Consider the following 16,074-nt stretch of genomic DNA (forward strand, 5'->3'; position numbering starts at 1 on the left):
TTACCTCGGACGGCATCTAAGTAGTGAGCTAAAAGGGGAGAAAAGAGTGATTGAATGAATTTCATGGAGACTAAAGCTATACAACATGTACTAATGGTTGCCTGTTGCCTGGGAGGAGAAGAGTAAACTGTGAACTACTGAAATGCCTGCAGCTCAAAAGTTGGTACACTGGCCTGTGTAGTTAGTTTATGAATAACATTTTCTGTGGGAAAGATATTAATGGCTTTTCTGCAAGAAACTCTATTTGGCTTCTTTAAAAAAGTGTCATATTTCATTAAAAGTATAAGAACTGCATTTTTATATTTCAGTAATAACGTCTGTGAAAGAGCACTCGCATGAACTTCTTACTAGTAATATCTTTAGAAGGGAGTTCTGGAGTAACCACCTCTGGTAATCATCACAATATTTAAATCCTCTTATGTGAAGGCAATAAACTTACTCTAGTGCAAGAATGTAATTACTTAAGCTGCATGTGAATCTCACCCCTCACCACCTTTTTAATGAATCTTAAATATTTTCCACAGTCACAGAACAAGACTTACTGCACCTTTAGTAGAGTAGTAATGTAGTTTATTAAGATTATATGTTATATATATTATACATTACTTTGGCAGGTTCGAACCATTATAACAAAATACTTTCACCTAAAAATGAAAGCTGTAGTATAGTTCAGTGGGGAGAAAAAAAAAGCCCACAAACAATGAATGGGGTGTCCAGAGGCCCATGCTTGCCTTGCTTTGTATGAATTTCTGATGTGGTCAGGGAATGCCAATAGAATTGTCTGTAACCCACTTTCCTGAACTAAGCAATGAGAATAGTATTTGTCTCTCTGGGTAAACTGGAAACCTTTGTGGCAGATATATATATATCAAAGACTTAGATTTTTTTTTCTGAAAAATAAAGTGCTTTATAACTGAAACCTTTTTTATTGCTAATATCTTTTCTGGCGTTGAGCACACATGTACATTAATAATTACGTAAGCTTTCTCATGCCCACACACTGTTCTTACAGGCAGTAACCTGAAAATCTGTGCAACTGGTGACGAGGGATGAGAGAGGGTTGATGCTTCAATGCATACACTGTGTACTACCGGAGAAACAATTCAACACAGATGTTTTATTGCTTGTAGGTCAGGAGTGCTTCTCTCATATACATTAAAGACAGCCCCTAATGATATCAAATAGCCCCTGTTAAAGTAGTCCCATTTAATGAAATTGCCTCTAAGTGCTTTCAAGTGAAATAACCTATACTTTTCAAAAGGAAAAACGGGCAGTGAATGTTACCTTCACAACAAAAGCACTTCTCTTATTAACTAATGATACTTTATTCTAATGTATCATCTTTTATTTGAGTAACTCAAAACACTCAAAACCAGAAAACTAAGGAGCACTAAAGTAACAAGAAAGGAAACAACTCAAGAAATAAGTACAATATTAGCAATAGAATTGGAAATCTCTGTTTACAAAGCCTTCAAACTTTTACCCAAACCTCCTTGTCATCTTCTCCTCCTACCTCAAAATCTACTAAACGCCTGGCTATTGACTCATTAGACTATCTTTACTTCTTCAATTAATCCAATTTACTATGTTTAAGTATGGTTGTACTTACCAATTGTGCAGTGGTCGCCCTCCCATCCAGGGCTACACTCACATTTTCCATCTTTGCATTGGCCATGCTCTGCACAGTGAGAGTGACAGGAGCGCTCCTCACATGTTGGTCCTACCCAGCCATCTTCACACTGGCAAATTCCCCTGGAGCAGACTCCATGGCTACCACACTCCATGGTGCAGAGCTCTATTGGGAAGTCAAAGAAGATACATTGACATATTTTATTAAACCTAGTACCCACTGTCTTCAAAAGACATTAGAATTACCAAAAACCCCAATGTATATTTATATTTTAATTATATAAACACATTGTTTATATAAAGACCTCTAGTATCCAAGTGACCTCCCAAAGAGCTCTGAAAAATGAGGAATTAAGTATATAAGGATAAAACTCCAAGTCAAATAGATTTTGAGAAGTCTATAAAATGATAATGCCATTCAAGGCTTAGAAATAAAGTCAACACCCGAAAAATGTCAGATGGGTTTCTTTAAAAATTCATTAAGATCACAGATAATGTTATAGGGATTTTATGGTGCTACAAAATCACCGGGGGAAAAAAACCCATTAAAATAATGCCCCAACTTCATTCATGAAGACAAGTTGCACAACTGGAAAGATGATAACTTTCTAATAGAATTCATAATATACAAAAGATATAGCTGCAACAGATGGCAATCACCTGGCTTCCCTGATCATAGTAACAATGTTTACATTTATTTTAAACATTTAAAATGACTCCTTATTTATTAAAATGCACAGCCTTCTTATCTTGAAATGTCATTCAATATCTAGCCAATATAATGGTGTTGCATATTGGCTCTGTTGAGGTCCTCTCCTCTGTCCCTTTGACTTTTTGTTGAGAAACGTTGGATATCAGTAAAATCACTAGAGTGGAGAAGCCAAAACAAAAGCTTGGCAAGTCTTTCTCTTGATCTAATTCCCTTGCTGGAGAATAATAAGTGAGATAAAATCTCACTGAAAACATGCAGCATTTTGATTACAATTGGTGATATATCCATAAAGAAAAAGAGTGAGTTTTGGAAGTTAAACTGTTTATCTTTCATAGTCTCAAATTCAGAAATTGGTTTTATGCATTGAAAGGTAATGAAACATGATATCATCTCCCTATATGACACATAATGAAGCTCTTTCCATGTGACAAAGGTTTTCACTTCATCGATAGCAGTTATTGTTCAGTAGATGATAATTTTCTTCTGATAAATTCCTTGTTATGGATTTTATTACAATCTGGATCAATTTGTTCACTAATTTACTGATAAGTACTCTTTGAGGGTCAGGTCATGGTGGAAAGAGTAGTGTTGTTGTTGTTATGTGCCGTCGAGTCGGTGGAAAGAGTAGTGGGTTTGAAATAAGGATACCTGCATGCCTGCTTCCCCTGCAATTCAAAGAGACTGGGAAAGAGAAGGCAGTGATAGGAGAAAATCCAGGAGATTATGATATAACCAACGCCAAGAGAAGCCACTTTTTATCAAGAAGGATGGAGCAGTTAACTGTGTCTCTGCTATTTCTGAGACATCAAGTAAGACATGGACAGAGAAGTGTCCATTGGATTTAGGAACATGAAAATTGTTGGTGACTTTAGGAAGAGCTGTATGGACAAAGTGGTAGCTGTAAAAAGGAAGCAGAATGGGTGAAAGAGTGAATGGAAAGTTGTGTGGGAGATCATCAAGTTACAAGAAAAGTCCAGGATCCAAAAAAGATGAAAAGGGGCTCAGCCTAATAAATGCAGAATTATAGTGAAAAAGGACCTGCTGCTCTTGGTGTTGGGTGCCATCGAGTTGCTTCTCACTCATAACGACCCCATGTGACAGAAGAATTGCCCATAGGGTTTTCTGGGCTGTAATCGTATTCAGGAGAAGATTACCATGTCTTTTTTTCCCATGGAGCCACTGGGCAGTTTAGAACCTTTCACTTAGCAGTTGAGTGCTTACCTGTTCTGTTACCAGGGCTCCTTGAAATATCACCTCGTCCCTAAAATTTGGCCCTGAATCTCTGACTGATAATTGGGATTTATTATATCTGTTCCTGTAACAAACTTGAGATTATAATTCTGCCCCCTTAGTTGCCTCCCTTGTACAAACAAGACACTAAAAACTTAAATGGCATAGGCCTTTCTAAAACAGCTAATTGGCCAAAGCTAACCAAATCAGAACTTACTGGAACAATTGGAGGTAAACATTTTGCATACATTGTTTTCTACTACAGATTTTAGGCATAGAGGAATATATCTTTCTTGTTCCTGCCTAAAAATTAATAGGACGAGATGAACAGTATTGACAAAATGGCAAACTAGGCTATTCTTAAACCACTTCAATATACAGCCTTAGAGATTTTGGATATAATGTAGCAATTTTTTAAATGGCATGTCTCAGCTTATGAGAAAAAGAAATCCTCCAGTGCTAGAAAAAAGGAGGATGCTAAAAGCCAAAGCAGTATGCATATAAGTCAACCCTGGCAGCCTTGAGGGCTTATTAGACCCAGTGGTGGTTAGGGGCTTGCATATTTATGTACACAGAGGGAAAAGAGATGGGGCTTTGGGCCATTTAATATGGGGAGTTGGACTGAAACTCTTGCAAGAAAGCCAGGACCCTTGAATGGCTGCAATCTCAGTGCGATGGAGAAAACAAACTCTATCCAGTAGCCCAGAGGAATGGGAACGAAGCATTATCTATATAAAATGATAATAGTGATACATTTGGGGGATATAAAACAATATAGAAATAAAATAAAAAATACTCCAACTTAATAATCATAATACATAAAGTGAAAGAGTATTCCGAGTGACATATTTTAAAACTTTATGTTATTCAGGAGTTAGGAAGGGATACTTTGTCAAGTATATATAAATTTTAAGGTAGGATTCGGTTTTTAGTAATTTTGACTTAAGTAATTTTCACTACTTCCTCCTGATGAGAACTAGAAAATCTGGACAAAATGTATTTTAAAAATTGGGTGGAAGTTATTGGAGTTCAGAAACAGTAAAGAATTACTGGGCCAAGATCCAGGAGAAAAAAGAAGACCCAGACAAGTGAGCCTGCCATTAGGGGATGATTTTCCTCTAGAAGTGTCTGTCAATCCTGGGAGAGGCAGCTGGAAGGCTAAGACACTGGGAAGACCTTTTGACAGTCTTGTGAGGCAGAAAACATATTTGAATAGATAATGTCTAAAAAATTCCCAACACTCAAGAAAACATTAAGCCAAATATATAAAGCAAAATTGAAGAAATTAAAAAGGGAAAAAGACAAATTCACAACCATAGCCATAGACTTTAATAACTCCCTCTCATTAACTGATAAAATAAGCAGAAAACTAATGAGAAAGGATATGGACCGTTTGAGCAATATGATAGGCAAATTTGATCTAAGTGTCTTTGAGTTGATTTGACTCCTGTTGTTGTTGTTGTTGTTATATGCCGTCGAGTTGGACCCGACTCATAGCAACCCCTCCTTGGGTTTCTGAGGCAGTATCCCTACAGAAGTAGATTGCCCCATCTTCCTTCTAGCTACCCTATAAGACAGAGTAGAACTGCCCCGCAGAGTTTCCAAGACCATAAATCTTAACAGTAGCATGTTGCCACATCTTTCCAAGAGACTGGTGCCTTTGAATCACTGACCTTTCAGTTAGCAGCTGAATGCTTAACTGCACCACCCACCCAACAAAACTAAACCCATTGCCATCTAGTAGATTCTGACTCACAGTGACCCTTAAGGCAGAGTAGAACTGCCCCACAGGGTTTCCAAGGCTGTAAATCTTTACAGAAGCAGGTTGCTACATCTTTCTCCCACAGAGATGCTGGTGGGTTTCAATCACCAACCTCTTGATTAGTAGCCCAGCTGTTTAACTACTGAGCCACCAAGCTCCTTAGTGTACCATTGGGGCTCCTTAATTGCACAACAATTAATGACTGCAAAATTTTCAAGGGTACATAAAATATTTCTAAATATTTGCAATGTGTTCTGCTATAAAGCTTGTTTTTAACGTATTTCAAAGTATTAAAATAATATATAGCATGTTTTCTGCCAACTATAGAATTAAACTTAAAACCAATAGCAAACGATAATTATAAAGTCCACATACGTTTGAAGATTAGGAAATATACGTCTGAATAAACTATAGAAAAAAGAAAAAACAATGAAAATTAGAAAATAAAAGTGAAGGTGTTATTTTGTTGTTGTTATTTGCCATCGAGTCGGCCCTGACTCATAGCGACCCCTCCTTGGGTTTCCAAGGCAGTATCACTATGGAAGTAGGTACCACATATCAAAACTTGTGTAATATAGCTAATGTCATCTACATAGGGACTTTTTATAAGGTAGAAAAGAAAACTAGCTGAAAATAATGAGCCAAGCATTTATCCCCATAAATTAGAAATAGAAGAGCAAAGTAAACTCAAATAAAGTAGAAAGAAAATATTAATCATAAAAACGTAATTAAATAGGAGCAAAGATACCATAGAAAGGATTGACAAGACAGTAGTTGATTTGCCTAGAACAATAAAACTGATAACTTCCTAGTGGGACTGATCAAAAACAAAAAATCAAACACCCAAATGACCAATATCAGGAGTGGAAAAGATGTCATTACTATAGATCCCACCGGTATAAAGTATAATAAGAGGAAATTACAAACAACTATTTGTTGGTAAATTTTAAAATTTAGAAGAAATGGACCAATAATAATAGACCAATAGGAGAAAATAGAGTCCTAAAACAGACTCACTCATGTAAGGGCACTTGATTTATGGCAAAGGTCATACTTCAGATGAATGGAGAAAGACTATTATTTTTAATTAAAAAGTGCTGGAAAAATTAAATATCCATCAGAAAAAAAAATGTCTACCTTACCCCATACACAAAATCAATTCCAGGCAGGATGTAGTAAATGTAAACCCACAAAGCTTCTAGAACACAACATAAAAGAATAATGTGATGATCTTAGGGTAGTGAAGAGGTTCTTTAACAGTGCACAAAATGTACTAACACTAAAGTAAAAATAAAAATAATTGTATCAAAATTTAGAACTTCTTATTAAAAGACTGAGAGAAGATATGCCACAGAGTGGGAAAATATATTCACAACACATGCAACTGAGAAGTGAAGAGTACTTCACAAAAGAGGATATCAAAATGGCCAATAAGCATATGGAAAGGTGTTCGGCATCATCATTCATCAGTAAGATGCCAATTAAAATGACAATGAGATACCATTGCACATCTGTGGGTATGATTAAGATTAAAAAGAATGACAGTTAGAAGTACTGGAATCCCTAGGTGATGGAAATGGTTAACATGCTTAGCTGCTAATTGAAAGGTTGGAGGATTGAGTCCACCCAGAGGCACCTCAGAAGAAATATCTGGAAATCTACTTTCAAAAAATCAGCCACTGAATACCCCATGGACCATAGTTCTACTCTGACACACAAAGGGATTACTGTGAGCTGGAATCGACTCTATGGGGATTGGTTTTTCTTATAAGTTGGTGTCAATGTGAAGCAATAGAAAATCTCATCCACTGCAGGTGTTTGTGTAAACTGGTATGACAACTTTGGAAAACAATTTGACATTATCTGCCGAAGCTGGATATATGTGTATACTGTGATTGAGAAATTCCACTTATCGGTATTTACTCAACAGAAATGCAAGTAAGCAAATAATCTCCAAAAGATACACATAAAAATGTTTACAGCAGAATTATATGTAACAGCTAAAAAGTGAGAAAAACTCAAATGCCCATCATAGAAATACTATACCACAATGAAAACGGATGATATATAGCAATACACCAAAATGTGGCTAAATCTAAAAAAAAATAATATTGAGTGAAAAAAATCATATACAAGATCATAATAATGTATGTTTGTGGAAGAAGGGAGAAAGGAGTAATGATTGAGGTGGGGAAACAAAGGAGGCTTCTATGGGTAGTGTCCTATTTCTTGACCTATTACTTTGACAATCATTGAGCTTTACACTTACAAATCTTGTACCTTCCTGTATGTTATATTTTAATAAAATATCTTTGAAAAATTAAAGGTAATTACTAAAGAACAGAAACAGAATATACAACTTTTTACCCAGCAGAGGAGGAAAAAAATGAGGAAACTCAGTCAATCAAAGAAAAGACAGAAAAAAAAATTGTAAATGGACACAAAAGATGACAGACTATAAATCCAAACCTATCAGTACTCCTAGTAAATAAAAAACAAACCGAACTTGAAATTATAAGAGAGAATCTGGAATTGAATGAAAATGAAAGTTAAGTTATGTCCTGTTTATAAAACATATGCTGAAAACATACTAATAAAGAAAAGTTAGAAATTAAAGGAAAAAGGCAAACTAGAAAAATATCAACCTAGAGAAAGTTGGAGAGCTCTGGTAGCTTAGTGCCTAAGGCATCTGACTGCTAACCAGAAGACTGGTGGTTCAAACCCACCAGCCACTCCTCAGAAGGAAAGTGGAGCAATTTACTTCCGTAGAGATACTGCCTCAGAAACCCAAGGAGGGGTCGCTATGAGTCGGGTCTGACTTGACGGCACATAACAACAACAACAAAGAGAAAGTTGGAATAGCTCTAATGTCATCAGACGAAATATACTTCGAAGTATAAAGCATTATTATGGATAAAGAGAGTCATTACATAATGATAAAAGAAATAATTCACGATTCAGACCCTGGATGAAAATACAGATTTAAAATATAAAATGCAAAACCTGACAGACTTATGAAGCAAAATTGAAAATTTTTACAATCAGTAATAGAAAGAATAAGCAGATCAAAAATTAGTGAAGATGTAAAAAAGTTGAAAAGTCCAATTAACAGCTTTAACAGACATATAGAGATCCTCCAAGCCTTGACTATCAAACCACACAGAATACCTTCAAAACCTGGCATTTAGTCCACAATGTAAGCTTCAACAAATGGCATTATTTGGATCATACCATCTCAGCAAAATGCAGTAAAATTAGAAATAAGTATATGAAAAAGTAGGGGGGAAAAGCAGAAATTTTTTTCCAAAATCACACTTTAATTAATTTATGAAGCATATTTAAAAATTATATTGAAAATGAGATTTGGAACTGAATAAAAATGAAAATGCTAAATGTGGTGTAGTAAATTACCTGGTATGGCTTTTCTAGCCATAAGTCTTTGTAAACTCCATGGTGGAATTTGCCATGAGCAATTGAGGAGCTCCGGATTGTTAAAGTTACCCACCTGGGGTATTTTTGTTGAGAGTTGCACAAAGCAATGTTCTGGGAAGTTCGCTCTCTCTCAGGTGCTTAGAATTCTGATGTTATGATTGGTTAGTTTGGCCACTCTGCCAAGCTCAACAGGAGCTCTCCTAGAGGCAGGAGTATCTTTGACTGCTGGCTGAGAGAGATGTGCTACTGAGAGAAACACGCTCCTGCGAGACAACGTGCTACTGGGAGAGAGACCGATAGATACTGTGGGCTGAGAGATGGTGGGCTGAGAGAGACTGAACGTGTTCCTGAACTTGAATTGCAGCCTGTTGCTTCCCTAATAAACTCCATAATCTGCGAGTTCTGTGTGGCCACTGCAGCGAATTATCAAACCCAGCAGAGAGGTGGTAGGTGCTGCAGGAGGAATGGTTGGTGTTAGTGTTGGTGAAAGGGATGGAGGGAGGCAGCATGTCTGGCCTCACAGGAATAGACCTTGGGCTATTGATAGCGATTCTGTCTTCCTTTTGTATGGTTAGAGGAGGTCAAAGTTGCAGCCTCCCTGCCCTTTTGGCACTAAATATATAACAATTTGTGGGCTTCAGCTTAAGCAATACTTAGAGGGAATTTAAAGCCTCAAATGCATTGAGTAGAAAAAAAGAACAACTGAAAATTAATGAGCAATTATCTATCTCAAAGAATTAGAAATAAGACTACATAGAAGCAAAAGGGAGTAAATAAAGATACTAACAGAAAATGAAATAAGAAACTATAGAGAAGATCAACAAATCCAAAATCAGGATCTCTGACATAAATAACAAAATAGAGAAAACTTTGGTGAGGTAGAGCAATAGAAAAAGAAAAGATGGAAATAAACATTAAAGATTAAAATTTAAAAATAAATGAGAGATTTTTATGAACAATTTTATGCCAGTAAATGTGGAAAAATGACACAAAATAGACATTATTCAAAGGGAAAAAAATGGATGAGAAGAAATTGAAAACTTGAATACACATTAAACACACTGAAAATGGCCAGATGGTTTTACAGGTGTATTTTGCCAAACTTTCAAAGGACAGATAATCTCTATTTTAAACAAATTATAGCAGAGAATAGGAAAAGAGAGAAAGCTTCCTGAATCATTCTGTAAGACTACTATAATCTGGTTCCAAAATGGAATAGAAAAAGGAGAAAGGAAATTTTTGAAAAAGCCAATTTCACTTATAAACATGGCTGCAAAAATCCCCAGTAAAATATCTGGAAATCCAACCAGTAACGTAGGAGCTCTGGTAGCATAGTGTCTAAGGCACTTGACTGCTAACCAGAAGGCTTGTGGTTCAAACCTCCTCGAAAGGAAGGTTGGGCAATCTCTTTCTGTGGTGCTAATGCCTCGGAAACCCAAGGAGAGATCGCTATGAGTTGGGTCCGACTCGACGGCACATAACAACCACAATGTACAAACACACACACACACACACGCAGAGATTACCAACCCCCATGTATAAACCCAACCAGAGCAGCAGAATGTTAGAATACCTTGAGTTTAGAAAATCTTTTATTGTAATTTATCATTGAATCAATCCACCTTACTTTAATCCATTTTGTAATGGAATAAAGAAAAATTGTCATCTTACTATATGCAGAAAGAGCACTGTATAAAATTTAGTTCCTAGTTAGGATAAAATCTTTTGCAAAATAGGACTACAAGGGAACTAACTGAACATGACAAAGTGATTTACCAACATCCTATTGTAAACATCCTACTTATTGATACAGTAATAGAGATATCCCCCCAGAAGTCGGAAGTATTAGGATTAACTACCACTTTTAATTCACTGCTGTCTTGAAGCTTAGCAAGCACAATAAGGCAACCAAAACTAGAAAATGTGTAATGCCTGGAAAGAAAGCGTCGAAGATGAATATGCAGATAAACTATGAAAACAAGGAGGGAAGATGGCAAAGTTGTTGGATAAAAAGATCAACAGAAAAAAAAAAAAAAAAGACCATGACCATGACTACGTTATCCAACAAAACAAACAAACCCACTGCCATTGAGTCGACTCTGACTCACAGCGACCTCCATTGGGTTTCCAAGGCTGTAAATCTTTATGGAAGTAGATCGCCTCATCTTCTTCCTGCAGAGCAGCTGGTGGGTTTGAACTGCTGACCTTCTGGTTTGCAGCCAAATGTCTTACCCACTGCACCACCAGAGGTCCTTATGCCCACATATTTGTTGTCGTTGTTGTGTGCCGTCGAGTTGGCACCGACTCATAGCGACCCCTCCTTGGGTTGCCTAGGTAGTATCACTGTGGAAGTAGATTGCCCAACCTTCCTTCCTAGGAGTGGCTGGTGGGTTTGAACCACCAGCCTTCTGGTTAGCTGTCAAGTGCCTTAGGCACTATGCTACCAGAGCTCCCGCCTACATATTAGGGCAAACCAATAAGAACATGTAATTTTTTTTTTTTTTTAAGATTCCATTCTTAACAAATAAATTTATTTTTTTTTAAAAAAGCACTAGACTTTTTATATAAAAATTAAAAACTTAATTGAAGAGCACATAAAAAATCCAAGTAATGAACAGATACACTATGTTCATGACTCCCAAGCCTCAATATCAATAAGATGTCAATTTTCCTCTAATAATTCTATAGACTCAATTTGATGTTGTTGTGGTGTGCCATAGAGTTACATCTGACTCATAATGACCCTACAGGACAGACTAGAACTGCCCCCAAAGGATTTCTAGGCTGTAATGTTTACGGGGGCAGATCTCCAGGTCTTGTGCCCCGTGGAGCTACTGGGTGTGTTTGAATCAGCAGTCACTTAACCATTGCTCCATCAGGGTTACTTATACATTTAATTTATCTCCTGTCCATATTCCAACATTTTTCATAGTACTTGAAAACCTGCTATTAAAATCCATATGGAACAAAAAGACCATGAACAACTAAGAACATTTTGAAGAGGAATATTCACTGGTATGTGTTTTTCTATGTATATGACTCCTAATCTAAATGTCCATTAATAGGAACAAGATATATAAATTTTAGTGTTTTCTTAAGAAAAGTATATGAAAGTTACCTTGAATTAATTAGAGGTACATGCCTACATATGGATAAACCTTGAAAACATTATGCTGAAGGAAGAAAGCAAGACATTTATATGAAGCTTACAAGCATGCAGAACAATAAAATATATTTTTATGACACATACATCTTTGTAAAAGTCTAAAAATATGTACAGGGATGATGAAACTAAATATAGTATAGCAGTTTCCACTGTAGGGACAGGAGAAGGATGGGATCACAGAAGGGTAGACGGGATTTCAATTTGCATTTGTTAATTTTTAAAGGAGACTAGTGGGTATTATGTTATTTTATATACATGACATATCTAATCATAATGTAGGAAAGAAAAGAAATGAAAGAATCAACAAGAAACTAGTCTCTTAGCGACTTTGTTGTTGTTGTTATGTGCCATTGAGTCAGCCCTGACTCATAGCAACCCCTCCTTGGGTTTCTGAGGCAGTAACACTATGGAAGTACATTGCCCAACTTTCCTTCAAAGGAGCGGCTGTTGGGTTTGAACTGCCAGTCTTCTGGTTAGCAGTCAAGAGAGCTAGCATTTAGCAGTCACCAGAGCTCCTTCTTAGCCTTAGGCACTATGCCACCAGAGCTCCTTCTTAGCGACTACTCTATTGGATATATAAGTCGAGATGTGGCTTAACCCAAGTAGCACTCCTCAACACAAAGTCCTCCACAGATACAATCCACAACCACTAATGTGATTTACAGTTTCAGCACCGCAAGTATCCAAGTGGGAAGCAATTTCCTCATGAGTCAGGGAATCCTCTAAGATATAAATTACTACAAATGGAGAAGCAGATCTTAAACAATAAACATTCCTCATTTTTAACTGCATCAACATTTCTGCAATTGAATCCAGTTCCAAATAGGGTTTCTGGATGCATTGTAAGATGTTTGTCAATCCTGATCTTTTTATAATTGCCAGTGGGGTGGGTGTGGGGGGAAAGACTAACAGAAAACAGATGCCAGCAACTGTATAATTTATAAACATGATAGAAATGATATTTGCTCTAATATATTTGTCTCGGAACAGTTCTAATCCATGTGCAATATTTTCTATCTGGTTGAAAATACATTAACATTACAGGCTACAAAATATGACAAAAGAATGCTAAAATATAAGCATTCTTCTGGGCAAATGTCTTGGAAAAGAACATGAAAAATATAGGCAGACTCTTTAAAGTTCTATGGAGACATTTCATTTTTAATAAGTTTCTTTATGCATGTCAACAATGAACAGCACTTGTATAAATTGAACTAGGATCCAACTGGAACACTCCTTTGTTGCCTACTGACAAAAAACAATTTGATTAAACAGTAAATCCTTCAGAGTCTCAGAACCATTTCTCTGAGATTTACTTTTTAGAAAAAAGTTCTCAGTAAAGTAAATTCTGTTATTCTTAGCAATTTGGCTGTACCCAATATTGGGCAATGATAATACTGAGCCCCTCCAAATATTAAGTCTGGATGTTAGCTGCCAACATCTACATTTATATAAAATTTTCAATTAACACAATATAGCATTCTAAACAAGGAAAAGAGATCTCTGATATAAAAGATTCATAAAAATTAAGAAAATGATTGCATGTCAGTCAAGGATTAAAGGAAATCAGGCACACAAGGAAAATCAAGAATTAGGAATGAATGAACGTGAACAGAGATCCTCTCTTTGTTAGGCATTAATAGAATTTTTGTTGGGGAAAGTATGAGGTTTTTAATTTCGCCTTGTGAGATTAAAGTAGGAAACAACAGTGAGGAAAAAATCAGATGATACTAGTAGTTTAAGAGGTGGAAAATTTTTATAGTGTATACCACCTCTTCACTAAAATTAAGCAACGAATTAACCCAAAGTAGCAAATATTATGAAAAACAAGTTTGTATGCTGTTTTATTTTACTAATTTTTAAATCATTTTCAAGTTACTACTCCTTTCAGTTCCTCAGTGGTAGATGTTCTATTAGAGAGTGGGACTATTATAAAGCACTGTTAACCTTATAGATAACACACAGACATGCACACACATTTGGCATCTAAATCCTTTGAAAAGTAATTTGGGAAATGTTAGTTGACAATGCACCATATCTGTTTTATTGTTGCTGTTGTTGTCATGTGCCGTTGAGTCGGATCCGACTCATAGTGACCCCTCCTTGGGTTTCGAGGCAGTATCACTACGGAAGTAGATTGTCCCATCTTCCTCAATACCACCTCTAACCAGCCTTGTAACTACCTTGCTATGACAAAGATTTGGTTTTCTTATAGGTCATATATCACATTTCCTGTGTTTGGGTTGTAATAGTGTACCTCTTATTTTAACACAGAAAATCTATGGCCTGAGCATAGTATTCGTCCTTCAGTCCCAGCATTACAATGAGTTTCAATGTATCTCAACACTCTTAACACTTTTATATACAAACAAGACTGAAGAGATTACAAAATGAATGAATACTTTACAGCTAGCTCTAACTGTACAAAGTAAAAATCTTGGTGTAAATGCAGATGTGTAATGTAATAAACAACAACAACAACAACAAACCTCACTGCCATCGAGTCAGATCTGACTCACAGTGACCCCTCCTTGGGTTTCCGAGGTGGTATCACTACAGAAGTAGATTACCCAATCTTCCTTCCAAGGAGTGGAGTGTGTTTTGGTTACCTCTCTGCTGGTCTAACAAAAATATACCATAAATGGGATGGCTTGAAGAAATAGTTTCTTCTCTTACAGTTTGGAGGCTTTAAGTCCCAGTTCAAAGTGCCAGGCTCTAGGGGCTGGGTGAAATCCCTTCAACCTTGGGCATCAGCTCTGCCTCCTGCTCCCGGCTCACTGGAGCTAGAGGCTTTTCTTCACTCAGACACCTGATGGCTGCTGAGGCTGACAAGCCCAACATTGACAAGTAAAAAGGCACAGTCCCGATGTTACCAAACCATATGGCAGGCCATGAATTCAAGTCCATTGAAAGTCCCAAAGTCAGTAGAGCATGGCAGGCTGCTGAACAGCGACATGGCTACATGCAAGGTTCAAGCGTGCCATAAGCTAGAGACCATTCCCCAAGGTTTCTCCTTATATACATGAAGCAGACCACATCCTTAAGGCAGCTACTCAGCTGCTCCCAGTAGATTCCACCATGGAGTTGATTACCAGTCTCATCATGGGGAATACTACATCCAGCTGCCCAGCCACTCAACCAGGCCCAGCCAAGTTGACACACAAACTGAACTACCACAGAGTGTAATAGCAACATATAAACAGCAACAACAACAAATTCCAGTCTGCACAAAATCTTGATAGGGGTTTCAAAATCTTGAGGGGTGAGAACAAAAATCGCAAGGAATCTAGTATTTGAAGATCAAGAGTTGTAATAACTTTCTGTTTAATGTTTCATGGATCTTGGTTATCCCATGGCCTTAGATTTGCTTCATAAAATGGTTAACTGTGCTTTGGTAAATCAGAAAAACCTGACAAGACAGAAAAATTCATGCCTGGCTTACAACTGTTCAGTTCAATAAAATAATTAGTTGGCTTTTTCAGTATACAGAATATTCCTTTTGGAATATATCCTGTTCCCCTGTGGGCTAAGTCAAACTTTCTTCTCTAATTCTAGGTGCCACTTTATACTTAACTTAGTGATCAGAGGCTGGACCTATTGAGACTGAGGTGAACCTCTAGTCATTCATGGCTACAGGCTGCAAGACTGTGTCTCATTTCATTGACTATCTGATAGAAGTTCAATTGCTAAAGAAGGTTGAAATCTAGACACTTGATTCACAAATGCCTATTATTTGACCCAACTGGTACCAGATTGTCAGGGTAAACCATCACCATAAGGAGAAAATATTTTTTCATTAATTTTATTTTTTTATTTTTTTGGTGAGAATCTACACAGCAAAACATACACTCCTTCAACAGTTTGTACATGAATAATTTAGGGACATTGATTACATTTTTCAAGTTGTGCAAGCAATCTCACCCTCCTTTCTCAGTTGTTCCTCCCTCATTAACATTAACTCACTGATCACTAAGGTTCCTATCTAATCTTTCGAATGGCTGTTGTAAATTTGATCCTATATAGATAGTTAAAAGAGCCTACCATTGGACAGACATTCTTACAGTTAAACTGTTGTTTGGTTTTAAGAAAACTGCTAACCAGAAGGCTGGCGGTTCAAACCCACCAGCCACTCCTCGGAAGGAA

At 36.8% G+C, this 16,074-nt stretch overlaps 1 protein-coding gene across 1 annotated transcript in view; it reads right to left on the reverse strand.

Annotated features, from left to right (window-relative positions):
• The window catches only part of TENM1 (teneurin transmembrane protein 1), a 720,277-nt gene that overhangs the window by 209,383 nt on the left and 494,820 nt on the right, over positions 1–16,074 (reverse strand). Inside the window, exons 12-13 of the mRNA XM_007952439.2 lie at positions 1,610–1,795; positions 5–28 (exon numbers count right to left, since the gene is read on the reverse strand). Coding sequence (XP_007950630.1) covers positions 5–28; positions 1,610–1,795 — 210 coding nt within the window. The remainder of the gene's footprint in view (positions 1–4; positions 29–1,609; positions 1,796–16,074) is intronic.

The sequence above is a fragment of the Orycteropus afer genome, unplaced genomic scaffold, assembly GCF_000298275.1.
Source record: "Orycteropus afer afer isolate SDZICR_OR568_19922 unplaced genomic scaffold, OryAfe1.0 scaffold00337, whole genome shotgun sequence".
In the NCBI taxonomy this organism is placed as follows: domain Eukaryota; kingdom Metazoa; phylum Chordata; class Mammalia; order Tubulidentata; family Orycteropodidae; genus Orycteropus; species Orycteropus afer.